This window comes from Chelonia mydas, chromosome 6 (assembly GCF_015237465.2).
Source record: "Chelonia mydas isolate rCheMyd1 chromosome 6, rCheMyd1.pri.v2, whole genome shotgun sequence".
Taxonomy (NCBI): domain Eukaryota; kingdom Metazoa; phylum Chordata; order Testudines; family Cheloniidae; genus Chelonia; species Chelonia mydas.
This window is the reverse complement of record NC_051246.2, coordinates 47,049,028-47,071,916: the sequence shown is the minus strand read 5'-3', so window position 1 is coordinate 47,071,916 and position 22,889 is coordinate 47,049,028. Positions and strand designations below refer to the sequence as shown.

General features: G+C 39.9%; 1 protein-coding gene across 4 annotated transcripts in view; it reads left to right on the top strand.

Moving 5' to 3' along the window:
- The window catches only part of LUZP2 (leucine zipper protein 2), a 329,631-nt gene that overhangs the window by 295,629 nt on the left and 11,113 nt on the right, over positions 1–22,889 (top strand). For 3 of the 4 annotated variants that reach the window (XM_007067922.4, XM_043549073.1, XM_037899935.2), the window contains one exon: positions 6,230–6,316. In XM_007067922.4, the coding sequence (XP_007067984.2) occupies positions 6,230–6,316 (87 nt within the window). Of the gene's footprint in view, positions 1–6,229; positions 6,317–17,668; positions 21,724–22,889 lie in introns of those variants that run through there. The other variant, XM_043549074.1, reaches the window with a different exon arrangement.

Below are 22,889 nucleotides of genomic sequence, written 5' to 3'. Positions count from 1 at the left end.
CATTATTACCAACGTTTGTGCTTCTTATTTAATAATTTCTCATTTTTAAATTTCTTATGTGTAAGCTTTTATAGTCACACTGCTAAGGAACTGACTCAAGGATTTGCTTCACACTGCCAGTATTTGCAAAATATTGTACAGGCTTCTCTGTGCTTTTCAGTAAGGGACTGTCTTTTGTATTTGTTTCCAGCTATTAAGAGGCCCCCAACTAATTTTGATTACTTCCAAAATTGTGTGGAAACAAATATCTATGTCACTTCACATTTTGGACAGAAAAGAATAGAACGCAAAACAGAAAGCAGTCATGAAGAATAGCAATTGTAACCTGCCCAGAAATGATGCAAGGCTCTGTCAGGCCAAACATTTTTTCCTAATGGCCCCTTTAAAAAAATCAGATGGGGAGTGCTTGCCCTGTGCATGTATATAATGTGCAACTAGATAGTCAGAGCCTTGTGTTTGGGGGAATGTGACAATTGCCATTCAATTACGGGGATGAGAGATTTCTGAATGTTTCACAATGCAGCTGTCCCAGAAAAGCACAGAGAACTCTTTTCCAGCTCCCAGCTATCTAACTGTTCTCGTCCGCCATAACGAATGTTACCAACACACAACTCCCTGACCAGTTACCAACCCTTCCCAGATATCACAAGCACCTCTCTGCCATCAAACTAAAAAAAAAAGTCCTTGAAGTAAATTGATGAAAGTAGTTCTGAGGAAATTCCTTGTCTGAGTTTGCACAGAGCTCTGCAATGTCTATGACCAGACCAAGTATTAGTTGATTTATTTTCTTGTATGCAGTCCTGTTACACACCATCTGTCTGGCTGTTCATCTGTCCTTGTGGTTTCCTGGAAGGGAGCTGACTAAAACTCCCATCAGCCTTTGAGGCTGGCTTCAGCTGTCCAGATGGATACCACAGAGCAGGGTATCAAGCACTTCCTTTAAATGTTTTTTAAATGTTTCTAGTCTTGGCCTTTGATGCTTCTAAGGGTAAAAGTTTATCCCTGAACAAACGCTAATGGTATTTGCATCTACAATTTAGACCAAAATAGTCTGTAGGTTTCAGGGCATAGCCATGGGTTTGATGTCCAACATCTTGGTGAACTTTACAGGCATTACCGTGCAGATGAGACCGCTGATTTTTATAAAATCACATGACTACTTGGATTTATAAGAGATGGACACTTGTTTGAGATCAAAGTCCAGCAGAAGTCCCTTGTTAAATATATCTGAAGGCCTTTAACTTAAATTGCTTCTCAGAATGCAGATTAATTCACTGCCACTGTAAAACTTAAACTGAGAGAAGAGAAAGCAACTGGGTTGTATATAAGGGAAAATAAATGTCCTGAAGTTGGAACATTTATTCATGTTGGTGGGCACATTGGCAAGTAGTCTCAACAGTGCTGGTGGGACTTCTCATGTAAGTGCTTACCGACGTAAGTAATGGCTGCACAATAAAACCCAGGAAGTCTTGTAAGAAAAGGAAGAAGCACTTGAAAAATAGCATAATTGAATAAAGAGTTCAACTACATATCAAAGTCAAAAGAGATTACAGGATAGTAATTCAATTGCCATAATGAAATAGCGGTATTAGGCAGTAAAGAAATAATGGTGAGACCAAAGAGATTATAATAATGTTGTATATTTTTGAAAAGAAAAATTGTAAGTAACTTGAATGGGGAAAATGTATAGATAGTCGCTAAGAACATTTAAAAAGCACATGCTGGAACTGGAGGCTGTCTTTTATTACAGTGCAGTTTGTAGGAAAATTCAGAGAAATGATGAGTTTGGCTTGGTTTTCTGTTATAAATTTCCTGGATTTTTTGTTGCAAGCTATGCACACACAAATGGATTCTAGTTTCAGCTGCAAACATATATGTTAAATGAGTTGTAAACAGCTTTACTTAATGCAAATATGTGAATTTTGAAAAGTGATTTTTTTGGTCAAGCTTGAAAGTTCTCACCTATAAATATCTGTATTTTTCAAAGCTGCTCTAGTGGATGCAGATCCACTAAAAAATTTCACGTGTGAAGTCCTGGATTTAAAAGCTTTGGGCAGGGTTCAGAAGGGCTTAGACAAATTAGAAAGGAGTCCAGGAGCTGTTTCCAAATTGTGTTGCCCCCAAATACACAGCAGCATTTTTATCAATCTGCTAGGTGATTTCAATCAGCTAGTAAATGGTGTTTCTGTTTTTATTAGGGCTGAATTTTTTTTTTCAAAAACAAAAACAAAAAAAATTATTTGTAAAGGTTTGTTTCCAGGCATTCATTTACATCATCTGCGAGTCAGCAGCCCTTTTAACATGAGCTCCCAGTCCAACCCTAATACAATCCTCAGAGGCATAAACAGGGGAATCCTGAGTAGGAGTAGAGAGGTTATTTTACCTCTGTATCAGGCACTGATGTGACTGCTACTGGAATACTGAGTCCAGTTCAGGTGTCAACAATTCAAGAAAAAATGTTGAAAAATGGGAGAAGGTTCAGAGAAGAGCCATGAGAATGAGCTCCTTGAGTCTATCACTATACTTTAATGACTCTACTTAGCTTAACAAAGAGAAGGTTAAGGGGTTACTTGATTAAAGTCTATAAGTAGATACATGGGGAACAAATATTTTAAAAGGGGCCTTCAATCTAGCAGAGAAAGGTGATTCAAATGCTGGAAGCTGAAGCGAGAAAAATTCAGACTGGAAATAAGGTGTAAATTTTTTACAGTGAAGATAATTCACCATTGGAACAATTTACCAAGGGTCATGGTGGATTCTGAATCACTCAAAATTTCTAAATCAAGGTTGGATATTTTCCTAAAAGATATGCTATAAGAGTGATTTTGGGGGGGAAGTTCTATGCTGTGTTAGACAGAAGGCCAGACTAGATCATCACAATGGTCCTTTTTGACCTTGGAATGTATGAATCTGTAAACATTAAACAAAACCTTAATGATGTTTAAGAAATATAATTTGTCATCATATTTCATCTAAGAAATTAGTTCTAACTATTCCTAGAACCCCATAAAAATCCATACAGAGGCTGTAGTCTTTAGGAAACTGGCTAATCCCAGTGGTCAAACGCTGAAGCCCATACTCGGGTGAAATTACCATTGAATAGAATGGGAAGTTTCCCTGAGTAGGGACTGATTATGGACTTCAGAATGTGGACCTAAGTGTTGAACAACTTAGATTCCAGCCAGTTTCCAAGGTTTTGAAGTGGCCAGACGGAATATGAAAGGGTTTCTGGCCACTAGGAAGTGAAACAGGTTAGAACTCTTGGGAGGAACGAGGAACAGGCTGACAGAAACTCCTCTTTTTTTCTGGCCTTCACCCTCACCATGATCTGCTGCGTCCCATCTTGCTGTTTCCTGAACCCTCCTTTAGGTCAGGAAACAACAGGCAGGAGATGAGAAGGGGAAATTTAATCAGGGACTGAGGACATGAACAAGGAAGAATTGGCATGGAGCCATAGCATGAAAAAGAACTGGAGATGATGGTTGCACAGGAGATGTGGGTAAGAAGCATGAACCATTCTTAAGGGTAGGGTTGAGGAGCATCCACTAGGCAGGGACTTCTAGGGGAATGGGAGAAGGCTCATTTGATTGAGAAAAGGAAGAGACATGCAATAGGAATTGAGAAGAATATAGAGATTCCGGTGTGCATGGGGAGAGAGGAAAAGAGGGACTGGGAAGGGGCTTGTTTGGCACCAGCACCTCCTTAAGAGCATTTAGGCTATGTATGTTTGTCCATGATGCTCTGGGAAGAGAGAAAGAAAAAAAAACATCAAGTGACATGGTATCTGTATTGATGAATTTGAAGTGATGAACCTTAATATGTCAGTTGTCTTCCAGGAAGGGGGAGGTCTTATCATTCAAGAACTCAGTGTTATGCAATGGTATTTACTGTGTGGAGCAAGAAGACTCCTATAGGACAATTGGAATTTCAAGTTTACACAACTCTACTATTACCCCTCATTGTTCAGATAGGTAGATTACTTAATCAAATAAGTCCATTGTTATGAAAGGAAATTCATTATCTCACCAAACTGATTCACCAGATCACATAACTAGCAATTTTTTGTCTATTTTCAAATAAATACTTACCTTTCTCTTGTTCAGAAGTTTGTAATGTGCATATCATACTCTGGGCCAAGGTGGAAAATAGTCCCCACCTCCCCATATTGCTAGAAATACCAGAGGAGTGGGGATTGCTTTGGTGTCACATCCCAGTAAGACTGATAGTCTTGCCAAAACTAGGCAGACCATATCACCAGCTCATTTCATGACTATAGCTTGTCTGTCATTTATCAGCCTCCATGAAACTAAAGCCATCTCACTGAAGAGCTCCTCCTATTATTAAAGAAAAATACTATTTTGTAGGCTATAATCTACCCATTTCTTCTCTTCAGCACTCTATCAAATCTGGACATTTCTAAAACACTGGTTTTAGATGGAGGTAACTGACACAAGAAAGATGAGTAGAGCCCTGAGCAGATAGATGGGTAGAGCCCTGAGCAGAGCCAGTGATCCGCAAACATGGTCTGCAGATATCTGCAGATTTGCAGGGCTCTAAAGATGGAACAGCCTTTCAAAACTGGGTCATTGAAGATCACCAACATTGGTGATTTGGTTGCCTGTTCCCAGCTAAATTGTTGTGAAATTTTGGGCAAAATGCAAGATTTACTTGTTTCAAAATCTCATCCAGAACTATAGAGCAGCCCAACTTCATCTGAAAGTATTCACCCAGATACAGATGCTAAACTTTTCATGACTTGAAACTTGTATCAAAATCAATAAGGCTCATAAACATTGATTTTGAAATTTATTGTAGAATTTATTCTCTGAGAACATATTTGAATATATTCTCAGAGAATAAATCCTACAATAAATTCCAAAATCAATGTTTGAGCCTTCTTGATAGGCCATAGTGACTGAAGTAATCAGTTCTCTCTTTCCAGTGGTTCAAGGATATCACATTTTTGAGGCACCTAGGGCCTGATTCAAATTCCACTGATGTCAGTTGAAGTCTTCCTATTAACTTCAGTGGGCTTTGGATCAGACCCTAAAGACTTTCTGATAGAAATAGAAGAACAATAAAAGTATGGTAGAAATTTTCACGATGATCATGGGTTTAGTGCTTTCAGAACACATAGTCCTTATAACTGAAAATGACCAGGCTGTGATAATGATCCACTGAAATTTATCATTAAATTATGTTGCATACTGTACCACAATGGCAATTTTATGTTACATTTTATTTTTCAGCATAGTGTGTTTTATTTATACTTTATTAACAAACAGTATGTACAACTGATCTGAAGATGAAATCTAATTTAATGGTGCAATATCCTGTATGCTTATCCAGCCATGTCACTCTGTACTGTACTTCTTGTTAGGGCTGAGGGAACCTGGAACTATCAACATTATTACATGTAAACAACAAAAGTATGATGATGTATATCTATATAATGTAACTGTGGTATAGATTCTGTATCAAAATAACATCCTGATTAATTTCTCCTGTTTGTAAGGGCACAAAGTGTTGGAATATGGCTGAAAAGGGACAATTGAGAATGTTCCCAGTGTTAGATATCTCTCAGATGGTTTACAGTTTACACCAACTGCTCTCAACACACAAACACCTGTCTTAAGGGTGTGAGGACCATATTGTGTGGATATAGAGAAGAGCATGTTTTCACCACCTCAATTCACAACCTGTGTAAGGTCCCATAGATCATAGCCAGTTGGAATAAGATAAGGCAGTTCTTAAAGTGTTCCAACATATGCTAATAAGATAGCCTGGCTCAAAAGTACCAAAAGATTAAGATAGGCATAGATTACTGATATTCCCTTTCCTTTCCCTTCACTGCCTTGTGTGTTGACTGTATCTGGGTGCAGAGAAGAATCTAGGCAAATTTGTGCTTCGTTACACAGTAATATAAAGAAAGTGCTATCTAAGGCAAAGCTTATCATTAAATAAAATAATCTTCATGTTTCAGTCTTCTGAGAGAAAAATCTTGATTATTATTGATTTATACATAAGTTATCAGATGTATCAAAATGCTTTGCAAGAAACAAATATCCTGAAAATACAAAATAGAGAGTAATTGATAAGAGTAATTGGTAATTTACAATAAACTTATTGCATTCTGTTTGCAGTCCTGATTTTAATGAGAATTCTGTCTATAGTTTGCCTCTGTATTTACTTTTTTTCTTCTTCTTCTTCTTTTCTTTCCTACTTTCAGCAAAATGCCTCAGCAGATAAGGAGACCCTTCATGTTGCCTCAACAAAGGAAGCAAATCAAAGTGTCCAGGAGTGCGAATCACAAGATGTAAGATTGGGAGTCGGTACTTAATATAGACTGAAAGCAAATATGAAAGCCTTAAAGACAATTTTTAATACTATCTGTTTTTTAATAATCAAGCCAGTACATATATTTTAAAGGCAATTTCATGTTCAGATGCTGTGAAGCAAATGTGGTTTAGTGTACAAGGATGCATTGTACTCCCTAGGTTTTCTTTAGGGATTGGTTAACAGGGTTTGTAAAGCTTTTGTGAAAGTAAACCGGTAGAAGAGATGTGATTTAATGATTAACCAGTTCAGCAATCTACTTATCCCTTTGAGATTTGGAACACAGTGGGGTACAGAATGCTGTTATATAACATTCACATTAATAAACAAGCATAGATGTCACAAATGCTTCAGGTCCTAAGGCAGATGTTTAACTTGAGAAGTAACAGTGACAATGTAATGGTAAAAGTCTGCAATCTTGTCCACTGAGAGTAGGGAACAAGCTGAAAGCTCAAATCTGTGATGCATCAGAGACAGTGGGCTGAAACCTGCAGCCCTTACTCAGTTAAAACACTGATGTAGCATGTTAACATAAATCTCAAACCAATTTATTATGGCCCGTGTTACAGTACAAACAAAAAAGAGTAGAGTATTGCTGATTTGAATGTTTCCCTGGATATTGCAAAGGATATCACACTAATATGGTCTTAGCAAATGTCCTGGTGAGACATGAAAAATAATAAGAGAAGATAAGAGACAAATGAGCCTGGAGTGAAATACTAAACATACGAGTGTCCCTTAAATATAACAACCATTGTATCTGCAGGTAACTGGAAAGCTTGCTGGTAACAATAATAACAGTTTACACACCTTTCATCCACACACTTACTGTTACGCAGGGATTGCTTTACACACTCAGAAGTGCAGCCATATTTTGGATGAAACACAAGAGCCATTTAATAGCACAAAGGAACACAGTACACAACAGGAACATGTTACACAACATTTTAAGGAAGGAATTGATTCAATTAACACTGCAAAGTAGAGAGAGTTGAGCCTGTTGCCTTCAACTCTGTACCAAGCTCCTTCCTGATACCACTTACTGGTTGTTGTTTAGCAAATTGTTCATGAATATATCCCTATTTTTGGTGAATGTATTTGTTTTTTCCTGAGAACTTGCTGGATAGTTTGGACAACTTATTTTCAGATTGTGGGTCATTTGCAAATATGGTCCCCATCAATCAGTGTCATATATACCTATGTCACATGGTATGTTTTGCTCACTGATTGCAGCACAGAATCTTTTAAAACAAGAGAATAATGTTGTGTGAATAGTGAACAACAAATAATTCATTATTTCAGCAGCTATAGTTAAAACATTACATGAGGGGATTTCTGAGGCTGAACAAAAGCAATTAATGCGTAGTGGCCATACTTTTTTTTAAAAAAATGTTAAAATTTTGTCAACAGAAAATAGGGTTTTTGACTAAATAATTTTTTTTCACAAAAGTGTCTGTTTTCTGCAGAAAATTTTGACTTTTCACAAAAGAAAAAAAAACCCAACAACAAAAACACTTTTGGTTTTCAGCCAAAAAGCTGAAAAGGTGTGATTCAGACATGCTGCCATGGTGCCTTATGGGAGCTATAGTTTTGGTGCCACATGCCTCAACTCTTCTCCAGGGACTGCTTTCCGTAGCTGCACTATATCTCCCATGATGCCCCACGTTGGCTCAACAAAATGGGAGACCATGAGGCACCATGTACATTATTAAAGTATAATTAGGCAAGCCAAAAAAGAACTGGAAGAGCAACTAGCCAAAGACTCAAAAACTAACAGCAGCTTTCTAAAAGTACATCAGAAGCAGGCAGCCTGCCAAACAAACAGTGGGGCCACTGGAAAATCGAGGTGCTAACAGAGCACTCAAGGAAGATAAGGCTAGTGTGGAGAAGCTCAGTGAATACTTTCCATCAGTATTCACTCTAGAGAATGTGACGGAGGTTTCTACATCTGAGCCATTCTTTTTAGGTAACAAATCTGAGGAACTATCCCAATTTGAAGTGTCAATGAGGAGCTTTGGAATAAATTGATAAATTAAACAGTAATAAGTCACCAGGACCAGATGGTATTCACCCAAGAGTTCTGAAAGAATTCGAATATGAAATTGCACAAATACTAACTGTGGTAAGTAATCAGGTAATTCATCTTCTGTAGCAGATAATTGGAGGATAGCTAATGTGACACCATTTAAAAAAAAAAAAAGGCTCCAGTGGTGACCCTGGCAATTACAGGCCAGTAAGCCTAACTTCAGTACTAGGCAAATTGGTTGAAACCATAGTAAAGAACAGAATTATCAAGCACATAGATGAACACAATATGGTGCGAAAGAGTCAACATGGCTTTTATAAAGGAAAATCATGCCTCACCAATCTATTAGAATTCTCTGAGGGGGGTCATCAAGCATGTGGACAAGAGTGATCCAGTGTATATAGTGTACTTGGCCTTTCACAAAGCCTTTGACAAGGTCACTTACTAAAGGCTCTTAAACAAAGTAAGCAGCCATGGGAAGGTCCTCTCATGGATCAGTAACTGGTTAAAAGACAGGAAACAAGGGGTTGGACTAAATGGTCAATTTTCAGAATGGAGAGAGGTAAATAGTGGTTTCTCCCCCAGATCTGTACTGGGACCAGTGCTGTTCAGCATAATCATAAATGATCCGAAAAAGGGGGTAAACAATGAGGTGGCAAAATTTGGAGATGATACAAAATTACTCTCAATAGTCAAGTCCAAGGCAGATTGCAGAGAGTCACAAAACTGGGTGACCAGGCAACAAAATGGTAGATGAAATTCAATGTTGATAAATGCAAAGTAATGCACACTGGAAAACATAATACCAACTATACATGTAAAATGAGATCTAAATTAGCTGTTGCCACTCAAGAAAGAGATCATGGAGTCACTGTGGATAGTTCTCTGAAAAGATCTACTCAGTGTGCAGTTGCAGTCAAAGAAGTTTATAGAATGTTAGGAACCATTAGGAAAGGGATAGATAAAAAGATTGAAAATATCATAATGCTACTATATAAATTCATGGTATGCCTACACCTGGAACACTGCATGCAGTTCTGATGGCCCCATCTCAAAAAAGATATATTAGAATTGGTAAAGGCACAGGGAAGGGCAATAAAAATGATTAGGGGTATGGAAAAGCTTCTGTATGAGGAGTGATTAAAAAGACTGGGACTGTTCAACTTGGAAAAGAGCCTAAGGGGGCGTATGATAGAAGTCAGTAAAATCATGAATGGTGTGGAGAAAGTGAATAAGGAAATGTCATTTACCCCTTTTCAAAACACAAGATCCAGGGGTCACCCAAAGAAATTAATAGGCAGGTTTAAAACAAAAGGAAGTACTTCTTTGCACAACGCACAGTCAACCTTTGGAACTCATTGCCCGGGCATGTTGTGAAGGCCAAAACAAGGTTCAAAAACAATTAGATACATTCGTGGAGGATAGGTCCATCAATGGCTATTAGCCAAGATGGTCAGGGATGCAACCCTGTGGTTTAGATATCCCTAGCCTCTGACTGCCAGAAGATGGGAGTGGGCAATAAGGGATGGATAATTCAATGGTTGTCTGTTCTGTTCATTCCCTCCAAAGTGCCTGGCACTGGCCACTGTCGAAAGACAGGATACTGGGCTAGATGAACCATTGGTCTAACCCAGTATGGCCATTCTTATGGGAGATACAGTCTGGCCAGTTATCCTGGCCCACATTGGAGAAGAGGGGCATTAGGCATTTTAACTACAATTCCCATTTGACACTGCAAGGCATTTCCAAATTGGATTTTAGTTTTCATCTGAAAGGTTTTATTTTTCTCAGTATTAACAGAAATTTTTGGTGAGAGAAACAATTTTCTGAACAGCTCGATTAACCTCTGTGCAGTTCTTAATTAGGCCAAATTCTTACTGAAATCAGTGGTAGCTGTGTCATGATACAAGGACTTCATTATCTGCTCCCTCCTCCCCACCCCACAAAAAAAATTGTAGATGATTTTAAAAATCAACCTAGATAATTTAATTTTAGATTTGAACAAGTTGAAAAGCGTGGCATTAACTAATTGTGGAAAAAATTTTTCCAGTTTATTCTACCATGAATGACCACAGACTCCAAAAGCAGAATGAGCTAAGAAAGAAAAGTATTTTGTCTTTGAATATTAAATGGTATTTTCTAAGTATGTCGCTGTGTAGAATCTACAGTCCTAATACAAATAAATATACAATTAATATTTTACTTTCAAAAATGGAAATTTTTGGAGGCATATAGGCATGAATTTGAACTGCCCTTTAACCCGAGAGTCAGCTGATCTAACAAAGCAGGGAGCTATATTCAACTGCAACAATCTCCTTTCTGTGCTGCTACCCCCTAATCAGGGCTGGATTAATGCAGGGGCTTTAGGGGCTGGAGTCTAGGGCCCGGGCTAAGGGGGGCACGGTGCAGCAGGACTCAGGCAGGCTGCCTGCATGTCGTGGTCCCACGCCACTCCAGGAAGCAGCCAGCTGCTGGCATGTATCTGAGGCCCGTGGCGGGAATGGGTGAGGAGGCAGCTCCATGCTCTGCCCCATCCCCAGCACCATCCCTGCAGCTCCATTGAACCGGCCAATGGGAGCTGCGGGGCCAGCACTTGTGGGTATGGGCAGCACATGGAGACATGCTGTTCCCCTCCCCACAGAGGCGCGCAGAGACATGCCAGCAGCCAGCCGCTTCCGGGAGCGGCGTGGGGCCACGGCATGCAGGCAGGCAGCCTGTCTGAGCCCTGCTGCACTGGGAGCTGCCAGTGATAAGTGCCTCCCAGCCAGAGCCTGCACCTCGCACCCCCTCCTACACCCCAACCCCCTGCCCCAGGTCAGAATCCCCTCCTGCACCCAAACTCCCATGTAGACTCCTCACCCCCTCCTACACCCCAAACCCCTGCACCAAACTCCCTCCCTGAAGTAAGAAGTAAGCTATTTTGAATTAGCTTTACTATATTCTACATGTTTTAAGACTGAAATGTAACCACAGAATGGCTTTATGTTACCTAAAAGGCAAGTTTATTATAGCATTAATAGCCATAATTGTGATAATTTTTGTTTTAAATTAGGAAAAAGACTTGTATACAGGGGCCCCACAAAATCTAATAGCCCCGGGCCCACAGGAGAGTTAATCCGGCCCTGCCCCTATTATGTGCAGCCCGTGCCAGGGAGTAAACCCACTGCATGTGTACACAGGACAAGCCACAGTCTGGCTCTATGAGAACCAGTATATCCCCGGATAACAAACAAAAAAATAAGGGTAAGATGAGATGGATCCATCAGTCAAGTCAATCAAATCAATGAGTTTGGAGGTTATCAGTAATAAAAAAAAGAAAATAAATGTACAGAATTGATGTTATAAAGAATACATTACAAAAATGATAAAAAGTGGGATGGAACTGAATGCATGTTATGATAATGATGATGCAGGTAGGCGTAAAGACTTTATTTCATGATCCTATTGTTGCCTGATCTATTGATTATATATTGATCATATTACTGATATAAGAAAAGGAGTACTTGTGGCACCTTAGAGACTAACCAATTTATTTGAGCATAAGCTTTCGTGAGCTACAGCTCACTTCATCGGATGCATACTGTGGAAAATACAGAAGATGTTTTTATACACACAAGCCATGAAAAAATGGGTGTTTACCACTACAAAAGGTTTTCTCTCCCCCCACTGCACTCTCCTGGTGGTAATAGCTTATGTAAAGTGATCACTCTCCTTACAATGTGTATGATAATCAAGATGGGCCATTTCCAGCACAAAACCAGGTATTCTCCCCAGCCCCCCCCCCACACACAAACCCACTCTCCTGTTGGTAATAGCTTATCTAAAGTGATCACTCTCCTTACAATGTGTATGATAATCAAGGTGGGCCATTTCCAGCACAAATCCAGGTTTTACCAGCAGGAGAGTGGGGTGAGGGGAGAGAAAACCTTTTGTAGTGGTAAATACCCATTTTTTCATGGTCTGTATTTTCAACAGTATGCATCCGATGAAGTGAGCTGTAGCTCACGAAAGCTTATGCTCAAATAAATTGGTTAGTCTCTAAGGTGCCACAAGTACTCCTTTTCTTTTTACGAATACAGACTAACACGGCTGTTACTCTGAAACCTGATTACTGATATAGATTCACCAATTAGCATTCATAAATTTGGTAGACTCTTTTCCCAAGATCAGGCCCAGTAGTATCAGAATTACTGCTCAGTTGGGAGCCCTGCTGGGCATGGTTGCAACACTCAAACTTAGGAAATCACACTAAATTTATAATAGTTTTATTAATACAGTTAGCAACTTCACAAACACTCCAACCCAGCAAGGCCGGTAGAGATAATATAGGATGAACTGAGCATTCTTGTACTTACACCATCCTTTGAAAAACAACCTGAAGTATTAGTTATCTTCTTCCCTCTCACCACAGAATCATAGAATATTAGGGTTTAGAAGAGACCTCAGGAGGTCATCTAGTCCAACCCCCTGCTCAAATCAGGACCAACACCAACGAAATCATCCCAGCCAGGGCTTTGTCAAGCTGGGCCTTAAAAACCTCTAATGATGGAGATTCCACCACCTCCCTAGGTAACCCATTCCAGTTCTTCACCACCCTCCTAGTGAAATAGTGTTTCCTAATATCCAACCTAGAACTCCCCCACTGCAACTTGAGACCATTGTTTCTTGTTCTATCATCTGCTACCTCTAAGAACAGTCTAGATCCATCCTCTTTGGAACCCCCCTTGAGGTAGTTGAAGGCTGCTATCAAATCCCCCCTCACTCTTCTCTTCTGCAGACTAAATAACCCCAGCCTCTTCTCGTAAGTCATGTGCGCCATCCCCCTAATAATTTTTGTTTCCCTCCGCTGGACTCTCTCCAATTTGTCCACATCTTTCTGTAGTGGGGGGCCCAAAACTGTGGCCTCACCAGTGCCGAATAGAGGGGAATAATCACTTCCTTTAATCTGCTGGCAATGCTCCTACTAATACAGCCCAATATGCCATTGGCCTTCTTGGCAACAAGGGCACACTGCTGACTCATAGCCAGCTTCTCATCCACTGTAATCCCCGGGGCCTTTTCTGCAGAACTGCTGCTTAGCCAGTCGGTCCCCAGCTAGTAGCTGTGCATGGGATTCTTCTGTCCTAAGTGCAGGACTCTGCACTTGTCCTTGTTGAACCTCCTCAGATTTCTTTTGGCCCAATCATCCAATTTGTCTCAGACACTCTGGACCCTATCCCTACCCTCCAGCATATCTACCTCGCCCCCCCCAGCTTACTGTCATCTGCGAACTTGTGAAGGGTGCAATTCATCCCATCATCCAGATCATTAATAAAGATGTTGAACAAAACCGGCCCCAGGACCGACCCCTGGGGCACTCCGCTTGATACCGGCTGCCAACTAGACATCGAGCTGTTGATCATAACCATCACCAGTGGTCATCATCCTGGCATCTCCCAAGGGCTGTATCTCTCCCTCGCAAAACACACGGACTGGGGTACAACTTTATAATGTGTTATGCTGACACCACTATGCCTAATGCGTATTCATTAGAGGTTTCTCCCTTTTGCCTTATTTGTATTTCCTCCCTTTCTGGAGGGCCAGTGGACTGCTTTTTATTTGATCCCAGACTTTGGTCTGTCCAGTTTGGGTGGCCCTGCCAGGCATTAAAACTCTTGCCAACATAGCTCTCAAGGTCATAGACACACACAAGCTGATCCACTGCATCAAGGTACAGTCTCCCAGGGAAGGTGATGCCTCAGTTGTCTTGAGTCCAGCTTCACAGGAGGGAGAGAAACTATAATTTGACATTTTTAGAAATCTGAAAAAAGACTTAAAATCCCACTCCTTTAAAAAAAGTTTCCAAAATGTTGTTTTAAGGAGTGATATCTCAGGACTTTTCAGAACTAGAAGCAAGTACTGACCTCTTGGAAAGTTGAGTATTTCCTCTTGTCAATAGGACAATCTCTTTGTCTGCATTTCTGACCTGTGTCATTTTGAGTAAATTCCGAGTTTGGGAAGAAGAACAGTACCTTTTTTCTCCACGTTTGCTTGCTTGCTGGTTTTACTTTATTTCTATGTTTCTTTGTCGTTGTTGTTTTTTTAATAGGAAATATTTGAAGATGGTCAGATTTTTTTAAATATTATGTCCCAGTGGCCAAAGTACAATTAAGGTGGTCAGAGATGCAAGACAAGTTATGATCTGCCATTTATTTAAAAAAAATAAAATAAGGGTGGAAATTGAGTTAAAAACGGGACTTAATGAATATGGTCAGAATCAAGATGTTGCTAAGAAACCTTCAGCAACTCTTTTCTTGGAAAAATCCCTTAATTGTTTATCTGATAAACAAGATTCAATTTATTTTGTAGAAGGGTTACTCTTCTAATGACTGACTACCATAGAAGAACATTTGGTATTTTAGACTTCCAAAGAAAAGAGAGAGAAGGTAAAGGGCTTGTCAAATATATCAGCTTTCCCTCCCGCCCTGCAATCCTTATGGCCAAATACTTTGATTGTTTTTAATTTATTACTCCTGCTGCAGTTTTTGTTTATGGCTTATATGTGTTCATATTAATTAATGTATGTAATTTCTAAAGTGAATATACATACAATTTTATTTACAGGTTGGATCTAGATAGGTAGGGTGAAATGAATTCATTTGAAAATTAGGTTGGAAAAAAAGAGTTATTCCCCCATGGGACATTCAATGGCTACAAGTAGTTAGATCATCTTGCAATATTAATGTCCTGGTTTATTTAAATCAGTGAGATTTTGCCTGAGTCAGGACCTCTGTTTGCCTCCAATACCAATTTTCTTTTACTCATCCCTGGCATTTAGAAAACACTTGAATAAGAAAAATCTTGTCAATTAAATTCAAGAGGATGTTTTCCAGTGGCCAAACCGCTAGGAGTTTATCGGTGAAATCCTGGCTCAATTGAAGTCAATGGAATTTTTTTCTGTTGCCTTAAGAGAATCAGGATTTCATCTAATGTATTTTTACTTACAGTGCATAGCAAGCCCTTCTAGTGTAGAATCCTGGACTAAACAATGTTTCAGACAGAAAGTAGACTCCTTCTATTACAATATTATGAAAAATATTATCAATTTGTAACTTTCACACCCCTGCTCCCCCCCAAAAAAAGAAAAAAGCACCATCCAAAGGTCATTTACTACCCTCTTCCGTCCAGGAAATCCTTATGCACATGACACATAACATTTAGAATCACCTATTGCAGGGTGTCAGAAATAATATCAAGCAATTTATAAAATGTTGCTTTATTTAAACAGCTGAGATTCATCATCTTCTGTTGGATTTCTAGCTCTTTTTGTTTGCCCTTGCTCAGCCTTTTCTGAAAAACAAAAGTAGTACAGATTTTATTTACTGCCTTTATGTTCCTGCAGTAAACAAATACAACAAATTCATTAATCATTCAGTGGCAAAGGACATTGAGCGCACTGGACCAAAACGTACACATGTTTCTAAGCAACCATGGCATTTAGCTTCATAATTTTTGCATCATTCTTAACAGCAAAGCTTTGAGCACTCTGCTAGCCTCCACGCTCCTAGCCAGTGTGGTAACAAGATAAAAGTAAAATTGTTACTGTCACAATTTTCATTTCAGGCTTGCTCAATTCTGAATCTGACTTCAATTGTCCCATGCTGCCTAAAAAAAGACTATAAAGGCCATGAAGGGTTAAAACAATTTGAGCAGAGGGTTGGACCCCCTGAGTACCTCCCAACCCAGATATTCTATGCTTAAGCCAGTACACTGAATGGCTAAAACAAGAGTGGAAAAACTGGAGGGATACCTTAATCAAGAACCAATGGAAACACACACTCAAATATATTACATATATTTAGCACTACATCTTCTTTAATAAGCTGTTTGGAGGCTCACCAGATATTTAAGTAGATCGTTATAATAGTTGATGAGAAGGCGTTTGTGTGTCCTCATATTAATTTAGCTAATGATACAGGACAGTTCTCAAAGGAAAAAAATCTATTCTGTACCTTACCATAGTTATGCAATATTTTAATACATTGTAATTCCAGTCTGAGAGCAGCATTTATCATTCTAATCATTAGATCAATGTGAAATATCTGCAAACAACAGGAAAACATGTGAAACTTGATTGACTGGCTTTTGGTACAAATTCAAATGTCAAACCAAGATAATTGAAAAGTTTGGAAGGGATGATGAACTTTTGAGCAAATCTGGGCCCTTTATAATTTTGACTTGAAATCATTTAAATTTCTCCTTTCAGAGAGTTTTGGCATTAAACCAGGTGAAATTTAGCAGATTTTACCTACTTCGTCTTTGAAAGTTTCAGATCATTTGAACCAACAACACAAGGAAAATCCAGGGATTGTAAACCCACCCAAAATCCAAATATACTTTATCTCTGCAATGTGAAACCAGGAGATTCCAGATCAGACTCTGATCTCATAGATATCAGTTTTACACCAGCTAAACTCCACTGACACTCTGTGGTACTTTAACACTAAGGGTTTGTCTACACTGCAGCTAGGAACATGCCTCACAGTCTGAATAGACAGATGAACGAACTCTGCTCTAGCTAGCATGCTAAAAATGCAGTGTGGAGGTTGTGGCATAGGCTAGCCATTCAAGTATGGATCCACCTTAATAAGCAAGTTGCATGATTAGATCATCTACACAGTATGTAGTTTTCTTTTTGAGAGTCGTGCTTCACTGATTTAAATGACTACCTTCATAGTCACATTGTTGCATAGTTTGTAGATCAAACTGTACAGTTTAATAGTCAAGAGGCATGCCTAATTTTACTATTCTATTAAAAAAAATTAATGAGGATGCATACTGGGTGATCCACTTCCATAATTTATACAGCCAGCAGTGCATGTCCCTAACTCTGCTGTATAATTCACTGGGTGAGCTGAATACTATGGGTGTTAAATTTTTGCATACTTCACCGATCAAGCTGCATATTTCATCAATTGAATTCTCACATGCAGATATTTTGTTGATCAAACTGCATATGAAACTGATCAAGATGGATAAATACTTTGTCTTATACCATGCCTTAAGTGTCTATCTGCTTTAATATTTATTATTCCAGATTCTTTGTGCTTTAGAGTACATAAAAATGAATTGCTTTAGGCACGAGAAGCATTGCACCGTCGGATACTTTATTTTACAAATAAAAATAAAGAGATCATTAATATTTTTCTTAATCTTCACATGGAAAATTTGAAATGAGCCCTCCTCACCAATAAATTCATCCCATGGAAGCATTGTTCTGTTGTTTAGAAGGAAAAAATAATAACCTTTTTTTTTTTTTTTTTCCAGAGAACTGAATTCTCACACTGTCATAAAAATTGTAATTCCTGTCAAGACTAAATTGTAATGAGATGCTGTGGAAAAATATACAATTGAAACAGAAAAGTATAGAAAAAATAAAGCAATAAAAATAAGGTTAGAATAGTCTGCAAATAAATGAACTTGATTGATCATCTTTTCCCATGAAGTTTTCGTCTTGGGATCAGACAGTGTGCAGCTCTCTGCATATGCAGCTTGCACTGATTTCAATGAGAGCTCTGCACATACGGGGGCCTGAAGGATTGGGGCCTTCATAATGCCTCCAAATCAATGGACAGCATATGCAAGTCAGTTAATAAATTATCTGTTACCATTAGATTCTGGATCAGAGAATTTACTATAGTAGAAAGACTTTAAAGTCAACAAGAGTTTGACAGATTATAAGTGGGGTAAAGGAGTTCAGGATTTGCCCACAGTTAATCTGTAAAATTCACTCATTAGTAAAATATCTGTAGATTGAGTAACTCAGCGCCTATCAAATAGGGGAAGGACATGTGCAGGAAAGAGAGAGAAAGATCACCTCTGACTGTGTCTTCCATTACTGTTTGAATTTGAGGAGGAGTAACAAAATTGCAGCTGCACAACCAAAAGGCTGTGTAGATTAGAGGAATGAGCTAAAGATAGGAGGGGCTTGAGTTCTAATCCAGACTCTGCCTCTTTCTGTCTCCAATTCCTGTTCTCCAATGTGTGGATAGTAATATTTAGGTACCCAACTCAAAGGAGTGTAGTGAGAGCTATTTTGTTAATAACTGGAGAGTGACAGGAGTGGGGAGACTCTGTCAAGGCCACACCTAGTCTAGACTTTGCCTGGCCCTTCCCCACCCACCTCTATACAGGGGCAGGCACTCCCTGGGGTCAGGAACCAGGGAATTAGATTTCTCAATGAGGGTAGGTAAGTGTGAGGCCAGGAACTGAAGCAAGCAGAGCTGTGATGGAGTAGGGGAGGCATGCTGCATTTTTCCAAAAGAGTACAGTAAGGACAGCTACCAGACCACATTCCCTCTTAATCACTACCCTCACTTCAAATGCAAGCAGTGAGTTAGAGCCACAAGCTTGCCTAAAATATGTCACTGGATCAGGATAATAAATACCTCGATCAATGAGATGATCAAAAGATTTTCCAAGCTGATGAAGTCTGCATTTTATCAGAAAAATATAATAATAATAAACCAAATCCCAAAACATCACATATTGCAGCATATTGAGAATTGTCAACTAAACTAGTAAAATATGTATCTGGCATGACTTTTGTCTGAAATAGCACCTCTTAGAAGTGCAGCACCTATCTCTTTTGTAACGTACCCATTGTACCAATAATACTGTAATATGGAGCTGGAACTTGAGTTGCTGTACTGGATCACAGCAGTGGTTCGTCTAGTCCAGAATCCTATCTCTGATGGTGGCCAGTAACAGATGTTTCAAAGGAAGGTGCAAGAAATCTTGCAGTGAGCTGTTACAGGATAACCTGCCACAGAGCGGTCTCCTGCTAACTGCCAATGGTTATAGGTTGGCTGACACCATGGACTTAGAATTTCAGAATGTTGTGATCCTTTTCACCATCAGGAAGACTTTGTGTTCTTAAATACAGTGAGCTGTAATAAATATCAAGAGTAAAAGAGGATGTTGGAAAAGTGGGGTGCAAGCATCGTTATTTTTTCATAGTCTTAAAATTAAAACACAATTTTTAGTCACACTAACTAGAGTCTCTTAATATCCCAGAATTTTGCTCTTTCATAGAACAGCTTCCATGGTTCATCAAATATTTGTAACTGGATCAAAGCATCTCTGCTTAATCATATCTTCATTGCTTACTAATATAGTTTCCCAAGTGTACAATCTCGTCCATCTCTTTCATCTGTGCTGCCCTTCTTACATCCGCATTCTTTATTCATCTGTCACAAACAATAAGAAAAACATGAAGAATATAGCTCTGTTTTTTTTTACATTGGCCCTTAAAACATAAGCTGAGCTTGTTGGGCTCTCAAATGGATGTTAACTAAGGGAGGAGAAGTGGACTTCTAAACTAAAGGAGTTGCCTTAATTTTCCCCTTAGTGATGCAGAGTTTATTTTCTTTGCACGTATAAGCCTAATAACCTTGCTGAACTTCTCTGTTTGGGTTGAGGGAGAGGACGAACATATGCTATGAATCCCAGAAAGTCTTTCCTGGAGGTAAATGGATTTTAAAAATATATTTATCAAGCTCAAAATCATCATAAGGTGTAGTAAGACTGGGATAGAGGCCCAGACCCTGTGTAGTACTGCTCCCTCCCCTGGGGACCACACTAGTATATAGTGATCCTGCAATGATGTAGAGCTGGCAAAACAGCTCCTGCACAACCTCATTTCCCTGATACCAGCCTAAATTTGAAATTGAGCATTGACCCCAGTAGACTTGGGGACCATGAATATGAAACACCTCTATCCATCCTGGAAGGTTTCCATTCAATATCACTGCTAAGCCTTCCCAGATTTGCAAAAGAGCTATTCCTGTTAAGATTTATTTGTCAAGTGGAGACACTGTGCGTTGGATTAGAATTGAAAAACGAGTATAGTTCTTTTGGCACAATTTTAGCTCAAATCCTGCCCTCAGTTAGGCTATGTCTGCACTACATACTGGGGGTGTGATTCCCCTACTCATGTACACATGTGTGCTAGCTCTCACTGAATATTCACTGAGCTATCATGGGTATGTGTAAGTGACTCACACCCTTAGCTCTTAGTGTAGGCATAGCTTTAGACTGGGTACACTGAAGTCAGTGGAGTTGCACTGGATTAACTGAGATAACTTTTTAGTTCTCACTGCCTTGAATGCATCCCACTACTGCCCCTCACATTTGGCTGTGTTTTCATCTGTTTATATTTGCATTTCCGCTAACATTCTTGCAAACTGTGTTTTCATTCATCTTCTCATGGGCAATGGTTGTTCTGTGTGCAGATTATGAGGTGAAGATTATTTCTCTATGGGGGAGAAGGGGATGGCAGGATGGGGTATGGGACACGTGCAAGGAAATATGACTTTACCTCCTACCCACCTCTTTCTCTATGATTTACTTGTTGGCAGAGAAAGGACTGAGGAGTCCTTGCTCACAGGGATTAATATTTTGGTCCACCATTCTATTGGCTTAATAGAGAAAGGTGGGTGTTGCAGGGAAGGAAGTCTCCTAGCACACATCCCTGTCCTTTCATGTGCATTCACAAAGACAGATTACTGCTTAACCCGTAGAGGAGTAGATCTCTACATTCTTTATCCTTGCCCACCTTAGTTTCCCAAAGCTATTTGTATCAAAGTCTTAGTGAGTTAATATGTTTATATGTATATTAATTTATATCTTTATTGTTAAGGTTCCTGAGAAGTAATATTCTGCTATATATACCTGCTGAAAAATGAATGCATAAGATCCAGTAAAATACTCTAAAGCCCATAATATCATGTTCAGTCTTTGTAACTTAAAAAAATGTGTTTAGCATTTGTTAAATACATTTGGTATATCATACAGCAGCTAATTAAAAAAAACCACCTATAAATTTTTGGAGGCTTGCCTTATTCTTTCACTGAGTTACCATGATATATGGTGTGGTGCATTGCAATAAAAACACAGTAAATTGCATTGCAATTCCAGTGGAAATAATGGCAGCTATGCCATGACTCAAGGTATTTTATAGCAATATGGTCCTGTAAATTATTCATATCTCCAGTGCATCTATCCTATATTAACAGAGTTATACATACACATTATACTAGACACAATGTTTTATCGGGCTTTGGCACTATGAAGAAACAGCGTTCATGACACCTTAGGTAAGGTTGCAAACAGGTTTCATTTTAAACCCTATTTTTACCCTTCTGAAACCTAAGAACATTGGTTTGTCTTGAAAATTGCCATATTTACTTGAAAGCAAAAAAAGAAAATCTTACCCAAAATTTGAATAAAATTGATTTTAGTTACGGCCCATTTAACAAGTATTCTGATATGAAATTATGATGAATTTTATTATCTATTTCAGTTCTTCTCTATCAAAACAGCAGGTTACTCCCTTTTCCGAGCTTGAAAGGGAAATCATCAGCTGGAATAAATTGGCATCGCTATGGTATGCTAATTTACACCAGCGGAGAATCTGGCCCTACAGATAGTTTGCTGTCCTTCAAAACTAGTCCTTATGCACTAGAGGCAGCTGAAGATTAAATTATAATTAAACAAAGTGATAAGTGATTGTTTTATCAAATTGTACCAGTTGTACCAGTTACACCCGTAGACCTCATTCCTAGCTAACAAAGCTGTTTAGAGCTGTCAGGCTCTGGTGCTTTTTGAAGAGAAAGTGCCTAGAGCAGGGATGGGCAAATTTTTTGGCGTCCCTCGCTGCCCCTCTTGTTCACAGCCGCACGGGCAGCGCGGCTTGCGCCCACCCATCTCCTAGGCTTTCCAATAAGCCTGTCCTGCTGCTCTGAGCGGCATGGTAAGGGGGCGGGTGGGAGGCGGGGTTGGATAAGGGGCAGGGTGTCGTCAGGGGGCAGTTGGATGGGACGGAGGTTTGGGGGGGCAGTCAGGAGACAGGGAGCGGGGGGGCTGGATAGGGGGTGGGGTCCTGGGGGGAGCAGTTAGAGATGGGGGTCCTGGGAGGGGGTAGTCAGGGGACAAGGAGTGGGGGGGGTTGGATGGGTTGGGGGCCTGTCAGGGTGTGGGGGTGTGGATAGGGGTTGGGGCAGTCAGGGGACAGGGAGCAGTGGGCATTGGATAGGGGGTGCGATCCCAGGGGGCGATTAGGGCGAGGGATCGCGGGAGGGGACAGTCAGGAGACAAGGCGCAGGGGGGGTTGGATGGGTTGGGGTTCTGAGGGGAGCAGTCAGGGGGTGGGAAGTTGGAGGGGGTGGGGGCCAGGCTGTTTGCAGAGGCACAGCCTTCCCTACCTGGCCCTCCATACCATTTTGCAACCTGCGGGCCGTAGTTTGCCCACATAGAGGAACCCCTTCAATGTATTGACTATCTCTCAGTGGGGAGAAACAGGGATATCAGAGGAGGCTCTGCTTCCCCTGATGTCAATCATGATCACTCTACTATGATAGGATTGATCCCAAGCCTATTGAAATCAATGGGAGTCGTGTTTCAGTGGGCTTTGGATGAGGCCTATAGGTGGGCTGAGGAAGGTGGAATCTTGGAGTCTGCTTCTGGGAGACAGGACTGGAAAGCTCCT